General features: G+C 44.9%; 1 protein-coding gene across 1 annotated transcript in view; it reads right to left on the bottom strand.

Annotated features, from left to right (window-relative positions):
- Positions 1-23,910, bottom strand: part of CCDC148 (coiled-coil domain containing 148) — a 213,122-nt gene that overhangs the window by 8,054 nt on the left and 181,158 nt on the right. The window contains exons 12-14 of the mRNA XM_044305121.1: positions 18,912-19,030; positions 10,501-10,618; positions 4,978-5,118 (exon numbers count right to left, since the gene is read on the bottom strand). Of these exons, the coding sequence (XP_044161056.1) occupies positions 4,978-5,118; positions 10,501-10,618; positions 18,912-19,030 (378 nt within the window). The remainder of the gene's footprint in view (positions 1-4,977; positions 5,119-10,500; positions 10,619-18,911; positions 19,031-23,910) is intronic.

The raw sequence follows: 23,910 nt of genomic DNA, 5'->3' as shown, positions 1-23,910 counted from the left end.
GCCATGTTTGTTGGTCGCCTTGCTCGCACCTGCCTTTTCAGCTTTGCCCATAAATTTTCCATAGGATTGAGATCAGGGCTTTGTGATGGCCACTCCAAAACATTGACTTTGTTCTCCTTAAGCCACTCTGTAACCAGTTTGGCAGTATGCTTCGGGTCATTGTCCATTTGGAAGACCCATTTCCGCCCAAGCTTTAACTTCCTGGTTGATGTCTTGATATTTTGCTTCAGTATTTCCACATAATCTTCTTTCCTCATGATGCCATCTATTTTGTGAAGTTCACCAGTCCCTCCTGCAGCAAAACAACCCCACAATATGATGCTGCCACCCCAGTGTTTCACATTTAGGATGGTCTTCTTAGGCTTCCAAGCTTCTCCCTATTTCCTCCAAACATAACGATGGTCATTATGGCCAAAAAGTTCAATTTTAGTTTTGTCAGACCACAGGACATGTCTCCAAAAATGTAGGTCTTTGTTCCTGTCTGCAAACACTAGTTTGGCTTGTTTATGCTTCTTTTGGAGTAATGGCTTCTTCCTGGCAGAGTGGCCATTCAGCCTATGTTGATACAGTACTCGTTTCACTGTGGATATTGACACAATCTTTTGTTCTTGGGTTAATATGCACATTTTAGACCAAAGCACTTTCATCTCTGGGACACAGAACCCGTCTCCTTCCTGAGCGGTATGATGGCTGGACATTCCCATCTCGTTTGTACTTGCGTATAATTGTTTGTACAGATGAATGAGGCACCTTCAGGTACCTTGAAATTGCACCCAAGGTTGAGCCAGACTTGTGCAAGTCCACAATTCTCTTCTTGATATCTTGGCTGATTTCTTTAGACTTTCCCATGATGCTACACAAAGAAGCAGTGTGTTTCAGGTGAGCATTTAAATACATCCACAGGTGTGTCTCTAATTAACTCAGATGTTGCCACTAAACCTAACAAAAGCTTCCAAACACATGACATCATCATATCGGCAGTCCAGAATTGTTCAAAGGCATAGTAATCTTAGTGTATGTAAACGTTTGACATTGCAGAAAGTAATAAAAAAATGCCTTAAATACATTCTCTTTCTCTAATTATTCTGGCATTTGGCAAGTTGGTAAGTCTGATTAGTCAGCCTGCATTTGTGGGAGGGGCGGAGGCTTTTCTTATACGAGCCACACCCTCATTCACAGGGGCGTGTTCTCAGGTGCCCCACCCTCCCTCCCTTATCTTCTCATTTCCACAGGGCATGCCCACTTATAGGCCTACCCATGATCATGGCTTAGGGCACACAACAAGCTATTTAGTCAAGTTAGCTAGGACACGCCTAGCTGGGTTAGGTTGTTCCCGTGGTTTCTCTCCCTAGGGTTCTTCGGATATCTCTTGGCCGTAGCCATGACCACAAATAATAATAATTATGGTAATCCTAATTGACCAAAAACAGGAAAGGTTTATTTTGATTTCATGTCAGATATTGAGAAAAACATGCATATGTGTCTTCTTATACAGTGTATGTAAACTTCTGGTTTCAACTGTACATGTCTGTCGCAGTGTATAAGTTCATGCACACGAACATATTTTTTGTCTGTGTCCGTTCCATTTTTTTTTACTCCGTGTGCATTCCGTGTCCGTGTGTCCGTTCCGCAAAAAGTTTGAACATGTCCTATTATTGTCCGCATTACGGGCAAGGACAGGACTGTTCTAGTAGGGGCCAGCTGTTCAGAAAAATTCAGAACGCACATGGCTGGTTTCCGTGTTTTGCGGATCTGTAATTTGCAGACCAACATATATTATTTCCACTGCAGAGCACCATCGACTAAGCTTGCAATGGATCTTGCAACAAAATGTAGGCCACAAGTTAAATGTTTTGGGAATAAATTGAAGACATACAAGTGTCTAGGCAAACAGCTGCATGCATCTGGGGTATGGAGAGACTGTTCATGCATGTGGCCCAAATGCATGTCGGTAACGCAGTGTGAACAGTGGATTTAGTTTGGCTCATTTATATGTGTTACACACTGAGAGAATGGTCACATTTGTCTTTAAAAACATGGCTGCATACATTGTAATTACACTTTAGGGTTGGAAGGAGTGTGAATGGGTCAATGGAAACTGCATGGGAGACAAATAATCATTACTACGATCATTCGCCCTCCATGCATTTAGCATTGTATCAGCAGCACGCTATTTACATAGGTAGATGTGCTGCCAACGAGCGAGCATTTTTATGCCTACAGAAAAAACACAAACCGGCCGACAAATGAGCATCTGTCCACTGTCGGCTGATTGCACTGGACAATGATCTGGGACAAGCATCCTAATGAAAGTTCCTCCGCCCAATCACGTAAAAGGCCCTTTAGGCTACTTTCACATCAGCGTTTTTGCTGGATCCGTTCCGTCATGGATCAGCAAAAACGCTTCCATCATAATAATACAACCGCCTGCATCCGTTATGAATGGCTCCGGTTGTATTATCTCTAAAATAGCCATGATGGATTAGTCTCTAAAATCACTGTAAGGCTCCATTCACACGTCCGCAATTTTGCGGAACGGAATTGCGGACCCATTAATTTCTATGGGGCAGCACGGTGTGCTGCCCAGACACGGAATTGCGTGTCCGCACTTCCGGGTCCGCACTTCCGTTCCGCCAAAAAAAAAGAACATGTCCTATCCTATTGCGGACAAGAACAGGCATATTCTATTAGTGCCGGCAATGTGCGGTCCGCAAAATGCGGGAACGCACATTTCCGCTGTCCGTGTTTTGCGGATCCGCGGATCTATGGATCCGCAAAATACATTGCGGACGTGTGAATTGCCTAAGTCAATGGGGGGCGGATCTGTTTTCTTTTGTGTCAGAGAAAACGGATCCATCTCCATTGACTTATATTGTGAGTCATGATGGACCCGTCTTGCTCTGCATCCCAGGACGCACTCCAAAACGCTGCTTGCAGCGCTTTTGTGTGCGTCATGGGAATGCAATGAAATGGAAAGGAATGCATTCTGGTGCGCTCCGTTCCCTTCAGTTCAGTTTTGTCCCCACTGACAATGAACGGGGACAAACCTGAAGTGTTTTTCTCCGCTATTGAGATCCTATGACGGATCTCAATAGCGGAAAGGGAAAGCGCAGGTGTGAAAGTAGCCTTGGTCAGGGGTCATAAGGCTGAGTTTAGAAAAACAGAAAAACAGAATCCTGTATTTTAAACATCCGTTATGCTCATTTATGCACATTTGGCATCCATTTTAGCCATTTCCGTTCAAGATCCGTTTTTTTAAATGGATAAAAAGTCCTGCATGGACTTTTTATCCATTTCTGAGGGCCCATATTCTAAGGGCCCATCTTCTGTGTATATAAGGACCTTGTTAGAGCTTGGGCCCACCGGAGGATTCTCTAGGACTCTGGTGGGACAGTTCGACCTTGATGTCTGGTATTGTAGCTCATCTTTATTCACTTGAATGGACCTAAAGGGGTTTTCCGGTAGTATAGGTTATCAACATTTAATGGGTCCAACTAGAGCACCCCTGCTGATCAGCTTATTGAAGAGGCTCAGTCCTAGCCCGTGATGTCACTTTCACATGGCCTATCTGCAGTTCAGTCCCCTTCAAGTGAATGGGTTTGGGCTGCAACAACAAGCATGGCCACTTTACAATGTGCAGAGATGTGCTTGGTATGCTGTGAGGGGGCCGCAGCGCTCTTCTGAGCATTGAGGCCCTTTCAAACAGTAAATCAAAGGAGGAGGAAATGTTGTCAATATTGTACTCCTAAAAAACTCCTTTAGGGTCCATTCACACATCCATGTGTGTTTTGCGGATCAGCAAAATACAGACACCCGCAATGTGGGTTTTCCGCATTTTGTGGACCGCACTTAATAGAAAATGCCTAATCTTGTCCGCAATTGCAGACAAGAATAGGACATGTTCCATTTTTTTCGGGGTCAGAATTGCGGACCCGGAAGTGAACAAATTGTGCGGCCCCATAGAAATGAATGCGGAACAGAATTGCGGACGTGTGAATGAAGCCTTAATCTGCAACACCAGTCACTGCTCTTGGATAAGGCTACATTCACATGACAGTGAAAAACGGCCGTGTGACAGACATTTTTGTAATGGCCATGACAACACCATTTTCAAAGACTAAACTCTATGAGGCTACTTACACGGCCATTTTTTAATGGCGAACGATTAGCGACCAAAAAACAGAACTTCACAGCCAGACAGACCCCATTAAAGTCAACAGGCCTATTTTTAACAGCTGTATAGACAGCAGTGCACCCCTCTAACAGCCTTTAAAAAACAGCTACAAGGGTCTTTTAGGAGTTAAAATAAAAAAATAGAGTAAGGCGGTGGCATTATATTATGGTGGCACAACCCAGGGCCATAATATACTGTATGTATAGGGGCACAACCAGGGGTGCACCACCAATGAGGCCAGGTGAGGCAAGAGAGGGGCAGAGGAAGGGCCATGGGCTGAAGGGAAGGGGTTAGGTTAAGAAATTGGCACTGGGGAGGGAGAGGCGCCATTTCAGTATTCGCCTCGGGCAGCAGAAAGGCTAGGTGCTCCCCTGGGCACAACTGAGGGCTAATATCTATATTGGGGCATAAACTGGGGGCTATTGTAACTACTGGGAGGCACTAAGGGGGCCATGATCTTTACTGGGGACACAACTAAGAGCCATTATAACTACAGGGGGCAAAAAGGGTTCATTATTTATACGGGGGGCACTATAAGGGGGACATAATTTATATAATGAGGGCATTGCAGGGGTTGAGGTTTAAACTTAAAAACTCAATGTAAATCATCTGAAAATAGATGCAAACCGGCCATTAAAGACAGACAGAAGATGGTTGAACAATGTCCATGAAAAACTGACGTGTGAACGCAGCCTAGAAGAACCTTTTTTTTTAATACTATAGTTATTTTAAAAGGATGGAAAATGAGAAAAAGCTGGAATTACTAATAAATGAAATGTAATGCATGCATATATAGCACAGACCTGTTGTTCATTGTACGTGTACAAATCAAAAAGAGGTTTTTGAAGGACAATGTCTTCTTCTGCCCCAACTGCGAGTCTTGCTTTCCAAGCTTTTGTGTCGCTCATCATTCTGACGGGATCAAATTCAGCAATAACAGCCACCTGCATTACACAATTCAGCAATGACCTGTTAGGACACGATTTCTAACGTATTCTCCAGTATAAAACAGTATTATTAAGTATTTAAAACGTATTCTTTAAGATCAAAGAGCCTGTTCTATTCAACGGGAATTTATGAGAACAGTCTTGGCAGAGCATGTACACAATGGCATGAACTGAAGCCAAGGAATGAGGCAACCCCTGGACCGCAATGCAAAACAACTGGACCATGTAGATTCGGGAGAGCTACCATCGAGAGAGCTACAATCCACAGGAAGGGCCAGGAGCAAGTCCAGATTCACCACTGCTGACCCGCCTCGCCGAAACCCCCGGCCAGGACCATTCCCCCCCACATACACGCCACCCCTCCGCCCCCACCCCAGAGATTAGGCAATTTATGCAGCTCGCCCTACTGCTGATCTAACTGAAACTCACCTATGATGTCACCTCATAGAACCCATCTTTCATGTCACAGCAACTTACTGATTGAAACCCGCTTGTGAAGTCACAGCAGCTCACCTAACTAAACTTGTGATGTCACAGTACCCTGCATAACGAGAACCCACTATGATGTCACAGCAGTTACCCAATGGAAACCCATCACAGTAGCTCACCTGACAGAAGTGCGGTTGTGATGTCACAGCAGCTCACCTGACTGATACACTCTTGTGATATTATGGTAGGTTACCGACGGCAGTGACAGAGGATCCCTGTGTAAGTGCCACGCATTTCTGCCCATATGTAAGTGTAAGTAACTGTGTATACAGTTTCAAGAAAAAGTATGTGAACCCTTTGGAATTATATGGATTTCTGCACAAATTGGTCATAAAATGTGATCTGATCTTCATCTAAGTCACAACAATAGACAATCACAGTCTGCTTAAACTAATAACACACAAAGAATTAAATGTTACCATGTTTTTATTGAACACACCATGTAAACATTCACAGTGCAGGTGGAAAAAGTATGTGAACCCCTAGACTAATGACATCTCCAAGAGCTAATTGGAGTGAGGTGTCAGCCAACTGGAGTCCAATCAATGAGATGACATTGGAGGTGTTGGTTACAGCTGGCCTGCCCTATAAAAAACACACACCAGTTCTGGGTTTGCTTTTCACAAGAAGCATTGCCTGATGTGAATGATGCCTCGCACAAAAGAGCTCTCAGAAGACCTACGATTAAAAATTGTTGACTTGCATGAAGCTGGAAAGGGTTATAAAAGTATCTCCAAAAGCCTTGCTGTTCATCAGTCCACGGTAAGACAAATTGTCTATAAATGGAGAAAGTTCAGCACTGCTGCTACTCTCCCTAGGAGTGGCCGTCCTGTAAAGATGACTGCAAGAGCACAGCACATACTGCTCAATGAGATGAAGAAGAATCCTAGAGTGTTAGCTAAAGACTTACAAAAGTCTCTCGCATATGCTAACATTCCTGTTAGCGAATCTAGGCTATGTAAAACACTAAACAAGAATGGATTGACTGCACATTTACAGTTTGCACAAGAGCACCTGGATGTTCCCCAGCAGTACTGGCAAAATATTCTGTGGACAGATGAAACCAAAGTTGAGTTGTTTGGAAGAAACACACAACACTATGTGTGGAGAAAAAGAGGCACAGCACACCAACATCAAAACCTCATCCCAACTGTGAAGTATGGTGGTGGGGGCATCATGGTTTGGGGCTGCTTTGCTGAGTCAGGGTCTGGATGGATTGCTATCATCGAAGGAAAAATGAATTCCCAAGTTTATCAAGACATTTTGCAGGAGAACTTAAGGCCATCTGTCCATCAGCTGAAGCTGAACAGAAGATGGGTGTTGGAACAGGACAATGACCCAAAGCATAGAAGTAAATCAACAACAGAATGGCTTAAACAGAAGAAAATACGCTTTCTGGAGGGGCCCAGTCAGAGTCCTAACCTCAACCTGATTGAGATGCTGTGACATGACCTCAAGAAAGAGATTCACACCAGACATCCCAAGAATATTGCTGAACTGAAACAGTTCTGTGAAGAGGAATGGTCAAGAATTACTCCTGACCGTTGTGCACGTCTGATCTGCAACTACAGGAAAGGTTTGGTTGAAGTTATTGCTGCCAAAGGAGGTTCAACCAGTTATTAAATACAAGGGTTCACATACTTTTTCCACCTGCACTGTGAATGTTTACATGGTGTGTTCAATAAAAACATGGTAACATTTAATTCTTTGTGTGTTATTAGTTTAAGCAGACTGTGATTGTCTATTGTTGTGACTTCAAAAACAAGGGTTCACATACTTTTCTTGCAACTGTATGTATGCTTGTACATGCCTGGTTTTTATACTCAGTCCGCCCTGCATAGAACCACCCCTTGACAAACTATTATCAAGCTTCTTTCTTTGTAGTTACCTGAGGGCATTTCAAAGATTGGCACAACCGCCAACCATCTGTATATAATGAGGATGACGGTGACAGGGCTGCAGGGTGTGCGCACAGCTTTTACAACACAGGCCTGTGGTATACCAGGACCTGAAGTGTATACAGTGGCATGTATACAAGTAGCCAAGGTGAGAAGCAGCTTTTGGGCCATGACGCAAAACAATTGGAGCATGCAGATTCGGCAGCGGTGCTCCATTTATCAGTATAATGGATATCCATGCACTTTACAATCCCAAACTCAGAACAGAGTGATGCCATCGTGTAATTTTTAGCTCCTGCAGCAGAAAGGCTATAATCACCCCAGAGATTAGGTAATTTCTGCAACTCCACCTACTGCAGAATTATACCCCCTAAAACTGCCCAATATGGGGTTCCCATATATACACAGGAGTACATGTGACGGGTCCTCCCCTCTAGAAGAGGTCTTGCACTATAGCAGCCCCACATGAGTGGTTGCTACTTTCGCTCTTTTCAGTATAAAGCACATTACCGTATATTGGGTACCCCCAAAAAAACCACTGTGGGCTTTGTTTAACCCCTTCAGGACCAAGACAGTTTTAATCTTAAAGAGGTTGTCCGGGCTTTTACTGTTGATGACCTATCCTCAGGATCCTGCCGGCAGTGCGCTCTCCACTTCAGTGTTCTACAGCGCAGACCCCACATCCTGCAATCCGCTTCTGCGCAGTAGAAATTATTCATGCCTGCATAGACCATAGACAGCAGCGGAGGACAGGAAGAGAGAAGGGATACAGCACTTGTGCACTGCGCGCGCCCTCACCTCATACAGCTGTCACGGACGCTGTACAGGAAACAAGGCAAAGCAACATGTATAAACGACTCGCTGGATCCAAAAAACTAAGGAACCAAGGGAGAGCCCTGCAGAAGACCTGGCACTTTCCCTGGCTGCTCAGCCTATGCAAAGATCCGAATGGTGGAGGTTTGCATATCCACGAACCTTGACTATAAAGCCCTGAGCACCCTACAATAGTGAGGGGACACAACCACCGGCTCCCTACACAAGATACGGAGGGAGTCAGGGTCACCTAGGATCCAGCAAACAGATAATAACAGATAAAGGTACAACACTTAGCTTTGAAGCAAACAGGAGGCCAGAGTCAGCATGCACACACACTCCAGGAAGAAGTATAAGCCGCCCAGAAAAGCCTTCTGGGGAAGAATTTAAAGGGAAGCAATTAGTCCAACACATGACAGCTGAGAGAGGCTGACGAGAGGAGGAGCTGAATACCACAACACAGAAACTCAAGGAGGAGGTTCTGAAAGGCCTCTGTCAGAGCTTCTCAGCTGTCTGGTTGTGACAACAGCTGACCGGTGGGGGTGCCGGGTGTCAGACCCCCGCCGATCTGATATTGATGACCTATTCTAAGGATAGGTCGTCAATAGTGAAAGCCTGGGGTTGTGCAAGAATGGGGTGGAGGTTTTGGCAAACGCCCCCACCTGGCCGAACCTGTGAAGGGAAGCTTACTTACCTTGAGAATAGAATGCCAGTGCGCACGCCTGTGTCTCATGGCAGGTGCGAGGACGGGACACTGCGGGAATAAATCATTTCTACTGCGCAGAAGCAGATAGCAGGATGTGAAGTCTGCGCAGTAGAACACTGAAGGGGAGCGTGCACAGCCGGCAGGGCAGGGTTTGGAACCATTTTGTTTGTCATTTAAAGGAGCCAGCGCTGCTAAAACAGGCCACAGACACTGCATACAGGAGCAGCAGCCCCCTCCTACAACAACTGAGCAGAAACACTGTGGCAGAAATCTACAGATGATAACAGGAGCAGGGACATTAAATTAGTTAGTAGCCTATAATTATGACAAAGTGGCCAATCCCTTTAACCACCTTTCAGCTGCACTGTACATGTGATGGGGTTGAAATATATATTTCAGCAGCGTTACTATGCAAAACTGCTGACAGCACTAAGTAGCGTCTGGGGACACCAGGATAAAAAGTTTTGGTGTAGCTTTTATTATCGGGAATAGTGTGACCATCTACTTTTATTCTACCAGAGTGCCCCAGCAAGTGCACTGGAGTCAGAGTTTCACTGTAAGTGTTCTGCGGATCAAAAAATTGCGGATCCGTAAAACACGGACACTGTGTTTGGGGAACGCATATCGCCAACACTATAATAGAAAATGCCTAATCTTGACCGCAATTGCGGACAAGAATAGGACATGTTCTATTTTTTTGCGGAAATGGAAGCACGGATGCGGAAGTGCGGATCCGCAAATGCAGATGCGGACAGCACATTCCGGCCCCAGTGAAAGTGAATGGGTCTGCACCCGTTCCGCAAAATTGGCAAAATTGTGGAACGGATGCGGACCCATTTTGCGGACGTGTGAATGGACCCTAAAGTGCTGTCCGCTCTCTGCATTGAGCTGCTTCACAGAATCACAGCCCTTCCCTGCTCTGAGTGACAGCTGCAGCATCCAACCAGGGGACCACTGCAGCTGTCATAAGGGATGGGCTGTGAAGCAGTTCAAATCAGACAGAGAAGCGCCGTCTCCTGGGCACTTGTAGGAGCAGAACCTGGCAGAATAAAAGCTCATATTCACACTACTCCTGATAATAAAATATCCACAAAAGGTACTGTATGTTTGCCCTGCTATCCCTGGCCCCTAATTAGTGCAGTCAGCAGTTTTGCACAATAAAAACTGCAGACTCCCTTTAAGAGGATGCAGGAGCACCCATTAATTCAGATGTAACCAGACATGTAGGATGGTTGTAACAGGGATGTACACATGCAGGTAGACCTGTTGCTAAAAGGCAAATTGACAAAACAGGAATGGCCAACCTAAGGCTCTGTATTTAAAATGTATAAAAACTACAACTCCTAGCATGCCCAGACTGCCTACAGTTATCAGCTTACGGCTGGGCCTGGTGGGAGGTGTATCAATGGTCACAGTATGAGGGCATCCCGCGACTCTTTCCATATTGCACAGTATGAGGGTGCCACCACATACCTGTTGACGTAGAGCTTCCAGCCGCCTCTGTCTCTCTAACTCTACCTGCTCCTCGTGAAGCGCCTCCTCCCTTCTTTCTGACAGACGCTTCTCTAACAGCTGCTGCCGATAAACAACCCTGAAAATGAAATCTATTAATTGCAGGGATCGCTGGGTGCGTTCATGGAAGGTACAATATTATCAGCATAATACGGATCTCCGGCATATTGCAGCGCTCTGCTTCATTTAGTACAATATCAAAACACGATGTCTGCATGTGAACTGTGGCCCTACATTATAAATGTTCACATCTTCCTGACAGGCGTCACCGGCGATGATGACTGAAGAGTTTTGGTGCCTATTTTGGGATCCTGTTCACTTTAAAAACGTTCAGAACAAAGACACAAGGAGGAGAGCAGATGGGTGGATGTAGCTGGTGAAGAAGAGGATAATGGGAAGAGGACACTGTTGTCCTTGCAGAGGGAAATGCTCCATTCTGTCTAGGACTGTATACATGGAATGCTCTTGCTGCCGCTGCATACTGATACTACCGATAGCATGCATGTAGACAACGGGGAAAACAGTGCACGAACCAGCGGGTGTGAACCCACTGTGCCAAGTGTCCTACCTCCTCTAAGGGCATTGTCTAAGTGACTCCCTTTATTTTCACAGTAACCCTGATGGTGGGGGTAGACTTTCTGGAGGGGAACACCTGGTCGCTACCTCTTGAGGAGGATAGGCACACGAGGCAGCTGGTCCAGGCAGACATGTCGGCAACAGGAGAGTCAAGGCAAGCAGGCAGAGATCAAACAGGTAGCAGAATCCAGGAACACAAGCGGATATCAGGAACCTTAGCAGGACACAAGGACCTTGACACTGAGGGATCTGGAAAGAGGGCTGAGCCACTGATATATGTGCAGGGCTAGAATTCCTCCGCGAGGTCACATGACCTAACCCATAAAGCCCAGGAAGTGACGCGTGCTGGCCCTTAAGGAAATGCTGCAGGGCTGAGAGGAAACTGTGGAGCGGATCTCAGAACAACAGTGCGCATGCGCAGCAGCATCACTCCATGCAGTGCGCATGCGCGGACGGGATATCGGCCAGTACACTGGATGACGTAATAGGCTTACAGGGCGGGCCAAGCAACAGGCTGGGGAGGCGTTTTGTGAGAAGAAGGCAGAGCGGCCTGGGCACTTACAGCCCGAACGCCGCCCCTGGGCACTTGCGAGTGCTCATTTGCATATGAATTAAACTCAGTTTTTGCCCCTGGTGAACATCCAGACAAAAAGACAAAGGTACCATTTGACTGATCTATAGTTATGCTACAGTGCTATGTAAGTGGTCTATTAGGGCAAATTGTGGTGACAGACTCCCTTTAAACATGTGTTTTACATTCCGCGGATCCGCAAAATATGGATACCGTCCATGTACATGATTCATTTTTCTCATTCCCAATTCTTGTCCGCATAATATGAAATGTTCCATAATTTGTGAGACAGACACACAGATGCGGATGACATTTGTGTGTGTTGTATGCATTTTTTTCTGGTTCCATAGAATTCAATGGGTCCACGTCTGATCCGCAAACAATGATCACCTGAATGGGGCTGAGCTGCACCTAGGCCATCTGACTCATGGACGTGACATCACCGGTCTAGGCTATGCTGCGAGAAGACCGAGACGCTCACATGACTGCCAGTGCCTTCTTAAACAGCTTGTGTCAGACCCCCACCGATGAGATATTAATGACCTATCTAGAGGTCATTAGTTAAAAATAATATTGGAGATATGGCACTCAATATCTGGAAATTTGCTCAAACAAGTCACTTTATTGATGCAATAACTTTTTTTTAAAAAATAATTAAAATGTCATACAAAGTACGTAATTTGTACAGAAATAAAATAACATAATGATAAAACGTCACAATTGACAGTATAAAAAATCACTTATAGTGTAGATATACACACATCAGACAGCAAATGGGTGCTTGTCTGTAATCTGATTGAATGGATCCAGAAAGTTAAATTCCCAACACTAGAGCACTGAATGTGTTATTGCTCAGTAGTTTTCAATTGAGAAATTAATCGAATGTCACCATTAATTCGGTATAAAATAATCACTGATTATCCATATTGTGGTGCAGTCGCAGGATTTTCGGATTTAATTGTAGAAGTTATTCCGAATATGCATATAACACAGTTCATGGAACTTATCGGATTAAAGTTCAGAAGTTGTTAGCTCTAGGTGGCGTCCCACCTTTTTTCAAGCTATTTAAATCCCTTACCTCCACTTCTCAATACGGTTTGTTCAGTCACCGTTTCCTCAACGTCCCAAATATTCGATTTCTCCTTGCTTGTAAATCAGAGTGTATCACTCTGAGGAGTTTTCGAGCTTGATGTAGGACGAGTTGATCACTTAGGAGGTTATTGGTAAGGGAGGTGTAGCTGTAGATCTCCTTGCGTACGCCAAAAAGTCCACTGAGGAAGAAGTCAGCACCCCTTGGGACTTCGAAACGCGTCTGGGAGGAATCTGGACCCCACATTACCACCATTTTTTGGCGTACGCAAGGAGATCTACAGCTACACCTCCCTTACCAATAACCTCCTAAGTGATCAACTCGTCCTACATCAAGCTCGAAAACTCCTCAGAGTGATACACTCTGATTTACAAGCAAGGAGAAATCGAATATTTGGGACGTTGAGGAAACGGTGACTGAACAAACCGTATTGAGAAGTGGAGGTAAGGGATTTAAATAGCTTGAAAAAAGGTGGGACGCCACCTAGAGCTAACAACTTCTGAACTTTAATCCGATAAGTTCCATGAACTGTGTTATATGCATATTCGGAATAACTTCTACAATTAAATCCGAAAATCCTGCGACTGCACCACAATAATGATAATCAGTGATTATTTTATACCGAATTAATGGTGACATTCGATTAATTTCTCAATTGAAAACTACTGAGCAATAACACATTCAGTGCTCTAGTGTTGGGAATTTAACTTTCTGGATCCATTCAATCAGATTACAGACAAGCACCCATTTGCTGTCTGATGTGTGTATATCTACACTATAAGTGATTTTTTATACTGTCAATTGTGACGTTTTATCATTATGTTATTTTATTTCTGTACAAATTACGTACTTTGTATGACATTTTAATTATTTTTTTAAAAAAAGTTATTGCATCAATAAAGTGACTTGTTTGAGCAAATTTCCAGATATTGAGTGCCATATCTCCAATATTATTTAAAATTCTTTACTTTCTGGTGTTTGGAGTTCACACCTAGATATTGAGCACCTCTCTATCCTACGGAGTAGTAGAGCCACTCCATTTTGCTAAATCATTAGTTAAAAAGTCTCAGAAAACCCCTCTGATATGTGGACATTGTGCTGCTTGCAGGTATACAAGATATACGTACTTGCCAAAAAATAAAGTCACAGAACATTTTGCCTGGGAATGAACATAAAACACAGTTGTGATGTCACAACAGCTACCTGACAAAGCCACTTGTTGCACCACAGCAGCCTACTTCATTAAAACACACTGGGGATGCGACAGAAGCGTAGCTAACGGAAACCCACTAGCAATTTCACAGAAACATACCTAACTGAAACGCACTTGTGATATCACATCAACGTACCTAACTGTGATGTCACAGCACCTTGCATAATGTGCATCCACTATGATGTCACAGCTCCTTGCATAATGTGCACCCACTATGATGTCACAGCACCTTGCATAATGTGCATCCACTATGATGTCACAGCACCTTGCATAATGTGCATCCACTATGATGTCACAGCACCTTGCATAATGTGTACCCACTATGATGTCACAGCACCTTGCATAATGTGCATCCACTATGATGTTACAGCACCTTGCATAATGTTCACCCACTATGATGTCACAGCACCTTGCATAATGTGTACCCACTATGATGTCACAGCACCTTGCATAATGTGCACCTACTATGATGTCACAGCACCTTGCATAATGTGTACCCACTATGATGTCACAGCACCTTGCATAATGTGCATCCACTGTGATGTCACAGCACCTTGCATAATGTTCACCCACTATGATGTCACAGCACCTTGCATAATGTGCACACACTATGATGTCACAGCACCTTGCATAATGTGTACCCACTATGATGTCACAGCACCTTGCATAATGTGCACCCACTATGATGTTACAGCACCTTGCATAATGTGTACCCACTATGATGTCACAGCACCTTGCATAATGTGCACCCACTATGATGTCACAGCACCTTGCATAATGTGCACCCACTATGATGTCACAGCACCTTGCAAATTGTGCACCCACTATGATGTCACAGCACCTTGCATAATGTTCACACACTATGATGTCACAGCACCTTGCATAATGTGCATCCACTATGATGTCACAGCACCTTGCATAATGTACATCCACTATGATGTCACAGCACCTTGCATAATGTGCACCCACTATGATGTCACAGCACCTTGCATAATGTGCACCCACTATGATGTCACAGCACCTTGCATAATGTGTACCCACTATGATGTCACAGCACCTTGCATAATGTGCACCCACTATGATGTCACAGCACCTTGCATAATGTGTACCCACTATGATGTCACAGCACCTTGCATAATGTGCACCCACTATGATGTCACAGCACCTTGCATAATGTTCACCCACTATGATGTCACAGCACCTTGCATAATGTGTACCCACTATGATGTCACAGCACCTTGCATAATGTGTACCCACTATGATGTCACAGCACCTTGCATAATGTGCATCCACTGTGATGTCACAGCACCTTGCATAATGTTCACCCACTATGATGTCACAGCACCTTGCATAATGTGCACACACTATGATGTCACAGCACCTTGCATAATGTGCACCCACTATGATGTTACAGCACCTTGCATAATGTGTACCCACTATGATGTCACAGCACCTTGCATAATGTGCACCCACTATGATGTCACAGCACCTTGCATAATGTGCACCCACTATGATGTCACAGCACCTTGCAAATTGTGCACCCACTATGATGTCACAGCACCTTGCATAATGTGCACCCACTATGATGTCACAGCACCTTGCATAATGTGCACACACTATGATGTCACAGCACCTTGCATAATGTGCATCCACTATGATGTCACAGCACCTTGCATAATGTACATCCACTATGATGTCACAGCACCTTGCATAATGTGCACCCACTATGATGTCACAGCACCTTGCATAATGTGCACCCACTATGATGTCACAGCACCTTGCATAATGTGTACCCACTATGATGTTACAGCACCTTGCATAATGTGTACCCACTATGATGTCACAGCACCTTGCATAATGTGCACCCACTATGATGTCACAGCACCTTGCATAATGTGCACCCACTATGATGTCACAGCACCTTGCAAATTGTGCACCCACTATGATGTCACAGCACCTTGCATAATGTGCACCCACTATGATGTCACAGCACCTTGCATAATGTGCACACACTATGATGTCACAGCACCTTGCATAATGTGCATCCACTATGATGTCACAGCACCTTGCATAATGTACATCCACTATGATGTCACAGCACCTTGCATAATGTGCACCCACTATGATGTCACAGCACCTTGCATAATGTGCACCCACTATGATGTCACAGCACCTTGCATAATGTGTACCCACTATGATGTCACAGCACCTTGCATAATGTGCACCCACTATGATGTCACAGCACCTTGCATAATGTGCACACACTATGATGTCACAGCACCTTGCATAATGTGCACCCACTATGATGTCACAGCACCTTGCATAATGTGCACCCACTATGATGTCACAGCACCTTGCATAAAGTGCACCCACTATGATATCACAGCACCTTGCATAATGTGCACCCACTATGATATCACAGCAGCTTATCTGACACACTCTTGTGTTATCACAGGAGGTTTCTTAAGGCCCCTTTATACGGCCCAATGGAGCTGGCAGTTGTTGGGAAGAAAGTGTTCCTTCCTGAGAATTGCTTGCTCAGTGAAGGAGACTGCTGAATTTACATGCAGAGATCTCCTCCTCAGTATGGGGAGGAGTGATCACTAATGCCATCTCTTGTCCCCATACACAATCATTGTTTGCCAGCAGCAGAGTGATGTTTAGACGGCACAATCTGCCGCCAGCACGCGATGATTTAGGTGACAGCACCAACGATCTATAACCCGATGAACAAGCGCTTCGCTCATTCATCGAGTGATCGTGGCACCTTTACAGGTTATCACTAACGAGAGTAAGTACGAACGCTCGATAGCGGTAATCTGCCCCTGTGGAAGTATGCAGTATGCATGTCTGCTCATATGATGTTAGTGTGCATATATGTGAACAAAATAAATGTGTAAGTGTATATATGCTTGTACATAGAGAGTATATGTAGTTACTATATATAAAATTGGTCAATGGCCAGCCATTTGTATATAATAAAGATGATAATAGTGCACTAATTTTGCAGCATAGGCCTGTGGTATAATAGGGCCTCAATGCAGAGATGTCAATTCCACTGTAGCCCCTCCCACATTTACTTATTTTACGCACTTATATAGCGCTACTATATTCCGCAGCGCTTTACAGACATTAGCATCACACTGTCCCCAGTGGGGCTCACAATCTAAGGTCCCTATCAGTGTGTCTTTAGAGTGTGGGAGTAAACAGGAGAACCCGGAGGAAACCCACAGAAACACAGGGAGAACATACAAACTCCATGCAGATGTTATTCTTGGTCAGATTCGAACCTAGGACCCCAGCGCTGCAAGACACCAGTGCTGACCAATGAGCCATCGTGCATTCAGCTACGTAGCTTATAAACACTGGGCAAAAAAACTGATGGCCAATGCCTCACTCTTTACTACTCATGGACAGATGTCCTTCTTTTATAACGAATATTTTTTATACAACTAGTCGTTAAAGGGAGTCTTTCACCTAAAATGACCATTATACACCACAAACATGATGATATTGATTACATTCCCCATATTATAATCTTACCTTTCATATTGCTGTCCGTCGCCTATTCTCTCTTAAAAACACTTTTATTCCATATGCTAATCAGGTTCTGAAGGTGCCCAGGGGCGGCGTTTATGCGGCCTCCCCTTTCACCCCTCTGGCCCGCCCTCGGTTCTTGAGATACCATCCTTCAGTCAATGACAAATCCGACGCCTGCGCCTGCGCACTCCATTACCCACTAGGGCAGAGGCAGCAGAGCGTTTAATCCGCATGCGCCGGCCCGATCTAGCCGGCGGAAGTAAACTGCCAAAATATCGGGATGTACGGGCCGGCGCATGCGCATTAAACGCTCTGCTGCCTCTGCTCTAGTGGGTAATGGAGTGCGCAGGCGCAGGCGTCGGATTTGTCATTGACTGAAGGATGGTATCTCAAGAACCGAGGGCGGGCCAGAGGGGTGAAAGGGGAGGGGTTTGATTTGAACAGCGCCGTGGAGCCTGGGCACCGGCCGCATAAACGCCGCCCCTGGGCACCTTCAGAACCTATTTAGCATATGGATTAAAAGCGTTTTTAAGAGAGAATAGGCGACGGACAGCAATATGAAAGGTAAGATTATAATATGGGGAATGTAATCGATATCATCATGTTTGTGGTGTATAATGGTCATTTTAGGTGAAAGACTCCCTTTAAAGAGAAGCATGCGGACTTACATCTCCTGAGTCTGCAGACACATACTGTCCGCACCCTAGACTTGACCCATCAAGAAGGCCACAACAAGTCACGTGTGGCTTACAAAAATTAAAAGAACACATGTAATGTGCTCCTAACATCTAGCAGCCTCTGAAGCATTACTCCAGTCCCTCCATGGATGTCCTCCTCTCACTCTGATGGTACTAGCAGTACCTAAATCACATATGAATACACAAAGTCTGCAAACGAATACATACATGTCAATGTCCGCCTGCCCTGCTGTGTCTATAGATAAATCTGGCCCTGGAAACATACATTTTCCAATAGTTTCTGAGAGTAGCAAAACTTCACATGAAGGAAGTGAACCCGGGAGCGCCATGAGACCTCTGAGGTTGCGCCCGTTCTTTGTATGTTACAGACTCCCTTGGGTTTGCAGGATCAATATTAATCTTTCAGATCCATGAAAACTGCAGGAATTGCTCAGCTTCTCCGTCCACAACATTAAACATTTACGGCAATCATTTCCTTTACTTTTGGCTGAGGATTTGAAGGCTTTTTTTTTTTAATAGTAAAATGGCAATATGTTCCCAAAAAAAAGAAATGTAAGAGGCAAAGTCAATAAATTGGATTCGATCTGTACTTTTGTGTACTTGCTCCTGGGTATAGCCCATCTGGGCAAACAGAGCCATTTTGTTACACTGTACATGCCAGTGTGCGCCCAATACCGCACTTACCGCTCTCGGTCTTTCTCAGCTTGCTGGGCCATTATATCTTTCAGCTGCTCGAGGCGCTGCAGGTCCCGACGCTGTTGCTCTTCCCACGCTTGCTGTTTCTCAGCTTTGTACTTATGTATCTGTCGCGTGAAGCAAAAAAAAAAAAAGTTCAAACTAAACTGCGCCTAAGGCTGCGTGACAAGCAATACAAAAGGAAATCCCCAACACCAGAATATCTCGATATTGTATCTTGCAAATACGGTTATGTATAAATGTGCTGTGAGGCTTGGAATCCCCGGCATTGTTTTTCTGTGGTTTCACTGTTGATTTCATTTCTAAGTAAGTGGAGACAAAGCTATGCGTTCCATAATATCATCCACCCGCATCTTTCTCTTGATACATACATTCAGTTATTATGGATCGCATTCAGAGCTGAGCCACAGCAGCCGTTACTCAGAGCTGGCCCAATTCTATTATCGGTAACACAATGTGGATAGAAATGTGTTAAAGGCTGTTTTCATTGTCGCAACCAAAGCTTATTGTTCTAATGTGTGTAAAATGACATAAAGCTTTTCTAAAAGTAAAAAAAATCTGTGTTTGTTGATTTTGTCTACAGCTCCTATGTATATCCATGGTAACAGACTACAAACAAATCTTGTGTAGTCTGATCCTGCAGTCATACTCTCTTCAGCTCATCCCTACATACATTTAATGGGTTAACAAGAAGTTGGGGGACAAATAAATGTTAAAGGAGTTGTGTCACTTCAGCAAATAGCATTTATTATGTAGAGAAGGTTAATACAAACCTCTTACTAATGTATTGTTATTATTCATATTGCTTCCTTTGCTGGCTAAATTCATTTTTTCAGCACATTATACACTGCTTGTTTCCATGGTTACGACCACCCTGTAATCCATCAGCGGTGGCCGAGCTTGCACACTTTAGGAAAAAGCATCAGCCTATGTGAGCTCCCCGGTCTTGGCCAACAGAGAGGCTGACACTTTTTCGTGTAGTGTGCAAGCACGACCACCACTGTTGGATTGCAGGGTTGTCATAACCAGGGAAACGAGCAATGTATAATGTGATGGAAAAATGAATCAAGCCAACAAAGGAATCAATATGGACAATCACAATACATTAGTAAGTGCCTTGTACTTTTTTTGAGCTTCTCTACAGCTTATTGATATGTTAGGTGATAGGTAACTTGATATATTGCATAATATTGGATTAGATTTGGAGGGGTATGACGTATTCAAACAACCTTGGGTAATTGGAAAAAAAAATGTGGTTTAGAACTGGCCATCCATGGGTCATGCAGTCAGCTTGATGGTAAAGAAAAGTTGGGGCTTCCGTGAGGACAAGCATACTTATAGGGGTTCTGCAGTTTGTTTAAACTGATGATCTATCCTCTGGATGGATCATCAGCATCTGATAGGTGGGGTCTGACACCTGTTTGAGAAGGCAGCGCCGTGGCCTTCTCACTCTTTACCGCAGGCCCAGTGACGTCACAACTAGTATCACTGGCCTGGGCAGGGCTAAGCTCCATTCAAGTCAACGGAGCTTAGCCGTACCCTGGCCAGTTGATACTAGTCGTGACGTCACTGGGCCTGCGGTAAACAGTGAAAAAGCCGCGGCGCTCCTGGAGCGCCGCTGCCTTCTCAAACAGCTGATCGGTGGGGGTCCTGGGTGTCGGACCCCGCCGATCAGATGCTGATGATCTATCCAGAGGATAGATCATCAGTTTAAACAAACTGCAAAACCCCTTTAACTGTTTCTCCATGCTCAGTTCCTGCTCCTTCAGTCCACTTCTACCGTGCTCCAGTCCCCACTTTTAAACTTCCGTCACGAACACGAGACATATGAACTTTATAAAAAAAAAGCTGTATTGCAGCTTAAAGGGAACCTGTCACCTGGATTTTGTGTATAGAGGCTGAGGACATGGGCTGCTAGATGGCCGCTAGCACCTCCGCAATACCCAGTCCCCATAGCTCTGTGTGCTTTTATTGTGTCCCCAAAAAACGATTTTTTTATATATGTAAATGAAGCAAGTAAGAAGCCCAAGGAGGTGTTACTAACGTTTCCGGAGCCCAGCCACGCCCACTGTGAAGGAGCCCAGCACCGCCCTGCATCCTCCGAATCTCCTCCTTGCTCCTCGACGTCAAAAAGCTAGAACGCCGTAATCTCGTGATGCCTGAGCTAGCGCATGCGCAGTGTCAGCATAGTGTTCCTTCCCTGTGCTGGCATCAGCCTCAGTGAACGAACTGTGCATGCGCTAGCTCACGCATGGAGAGATTACGGCGCTCTAGCTTTGTGACGTCGGGGAGCAAGGAGGAGATTCGGAGGATGCGGGGCGGTGCTGGGTACAGAGTCAGAGAACACTGGACTCATCTCTGAAGCATGGAGGAGACAGGAGTCATCTAAGGTTCATTTACATATATATAAAATCGTTTTTTTGGACACAATAAAAGCACACAGAGCTATGGGGACTGGGTATTGCGGAGGTTCTAGCGGCCATCTAGCAGCCCATGTACTCAGCTCTATACCCAAAATCCCGGTGACAGGTTCCCTTTAAGGGGGTTGTCTGGGCTTTAAATATCAGATCGGAGGGGGTCTGACACCCGTTACCCCAGCCTATCAGCTGTATGAGGAGACAGCACGCGCAATGCGCATGTGCTGTCTTCCATCTCTCTTCCTGTTTGCCATAGACAGCAGTGGTGAGTAGGAAGAGAGAACGGAGACGGCACGTGTCGGACCCCCGTCGATCCGATATTAATGACCTACCCTAAGGATAAGTAATCGTGGCACAGAAAATCCTCATTTGTTGGCAGCACATTGCAATGCGTAGACAGGGATGTGCTGCCAACAAACGAGGAAACTGGGGTGAACTGTAGTTGATGCTCATACAGAGGGGTTAATTGCTGCATGTAAATGGAGCTAACAAGTGGGCAAATATTGGGAATGACTGGTTCATTCCCAATGATTGCCCTGTGTATCAGCCCATGTCATTTTTAAACAGAAGACATAAGACCATAAGGGTGGTTTTGGAAATATGCAGCAGTTTTTGATACAGAATAAATAATGACTATTATTATACACTCCTTCACACTGTGAAGCATGTAATGTAAAGGGAAACTGAAAACAGTTTTTTCATAAAACTTAGAAACTTGCGTGTCACAGTAATTATATAGCGAATATAAGAAACACAAAAACGCTGATCCATTATAACGCTTCTGCTCTGTAAAGCACTGGAATAAACAGAGCGAAGAGAGGTTACAAAAAGTGTATTTTGCTCTGGAGGTAAAGCCAAGAATTGCAAGGACAGTACATTAATTTCAGGAGGCGCTGAGTAATGCTTAATTTCCCCTGTGGTGGTGTGGCAGGGATACTGAAGACTTGGTGGGACAAATTGTGTTCATCATCAGGGAACCATTCTAACAAAAAAACTAAAAAAAGAACTGCCCAAAACGAACATACCCCAAAAGTGTCAAAATTCCAGGTTTCTAAACTTGGGGTCATGATGAGTAGGGGCTAGAGAGAAATGTTAAATTCTTGGGACCTCAATGTTATAGGGGAAGAAAGTAGCAATTGGTCTAAGGACATTGCTTTGCTCAAAGTACAACTAAGCTCACTCCAGTGGTGCTAACCTGCACTACCAGACGCAGCCCATGGACAAGAGTGGCGCTGTTTCTGGACCCTTGCTAGTACAGTATGTGCTATTATTACTGTTGCCCTGCTGTAGGGCCGAGATAAGGGGAAGATGATACAGAAATGGGTTAAGATGGTTAGCAGACCCTGCATAGACAACTGCTTCAAAGTAGTAGGCTTGGTGGGGGAGTTACATGGGAAGGGTCTATGATAAATAATAAAGCTAACGTTAGTGGGTAATCAGGGGGATGGGTGAACTTAAAGGGGTTGATATTAAGGCCAATCCTTAGGACAAGTCATCAATATCTGATTGGTGGGGGTCCGACTCCCAGTACCCCCACCAATCAGCTGTTTGAAGAGGCCGGTCACAAGGCTTAGGCACAGCTCACAAGTGACTGGGGCTCAGCTGCAATACCAAACTCAGCCACTATACCAGGGGTAGGCAACCTCCGGCACTCCAGCTGTTGTGAAAGTACAACTCCTAGCATGCATACTTGCTCTGCTCTTCTAAGGACTATCATAGAAATTAATGGAGCATGCTGGGAATTGTAGTTTTCCAACAGCTGGAGTGCTGAAGGTTGCTGAGCCCTGCACTATACAGTGTTTGGCACTGTGCTTGGTAAACTGTGAGGAGGCTGCAGCACTCACCAGAGCTCCACAGCCTCCTCAAACAGATGAATGGCAGGGGTGACAGGAGTCGGACCCCTAGCGAGCAGATATTGATGACCTATCTGGAAGATAGGCCATAAACATCAAATTCATGGACAACTCCTTTAAATCAATTAATATTGGCATTGGCCTAAATTTGCTCAAAGGGGGTCATGGTGACTTACCTTCAGACAATGCTCCATGGGGAAAAAAGGATGAAAAATAATTTTCCACGTGCAAATAAATCTCTTCAATGTGAGCCAGTATCCCTCTCCGTATGAGCGGTGTCTAACGTCTGTATTACACAGCCCGATGTGGAAGACGATTGTCGGGAGAGAAGCATTCCCTATCGGCATTCGCCTGCTCGCTAGCGGAGGAGACCGCTTCTATTACATGCAGCGATCTCCTCCGCAGCATGGAGAGGAGTGATCGCTGTGCCATCGCTTGTCCCCATGCTGAATAGTGGTTTGCCAACGGCAGATCGTTATTAGACACCATGATCTGCCGTCTGCAAACAACTTGTCAAAATATTTGAATTGCCCGATGATCGAGTTTTGCACGTTCATTGGGCAATCGGCGGCATTATTACACTACAAGTTGATCTCTAACAAGTGTTAGCGAATACTTGTTAGCAAATATCTGACGAAAAATCGAGAAGTGTAATACAGGCTTCTGGTACCTCATTCTGCCCACCAGTACCCTGCTCTGTGCTGATGAGGGGCTGTC

Source organism: Bufo gargarizans, chromosome 8 (genome assembly GCF_014858855.1).
Source record: "Bufo gargarizans isolate SCDJY-AF-19 chromosome 8, ASM1485885v1, whole genome shotgun sequence".
In the NCBI taxonomy this organism is placed as follows: domain Eukaryota; kingdom Metazoa; phylum Chordata; class Amphibia; order Anura; family Bufonidae; genus Bufo; species Bufo gargarizans.
This window is presented reverse-complemented; position numbering and strand designations above follow the sequence as displayed.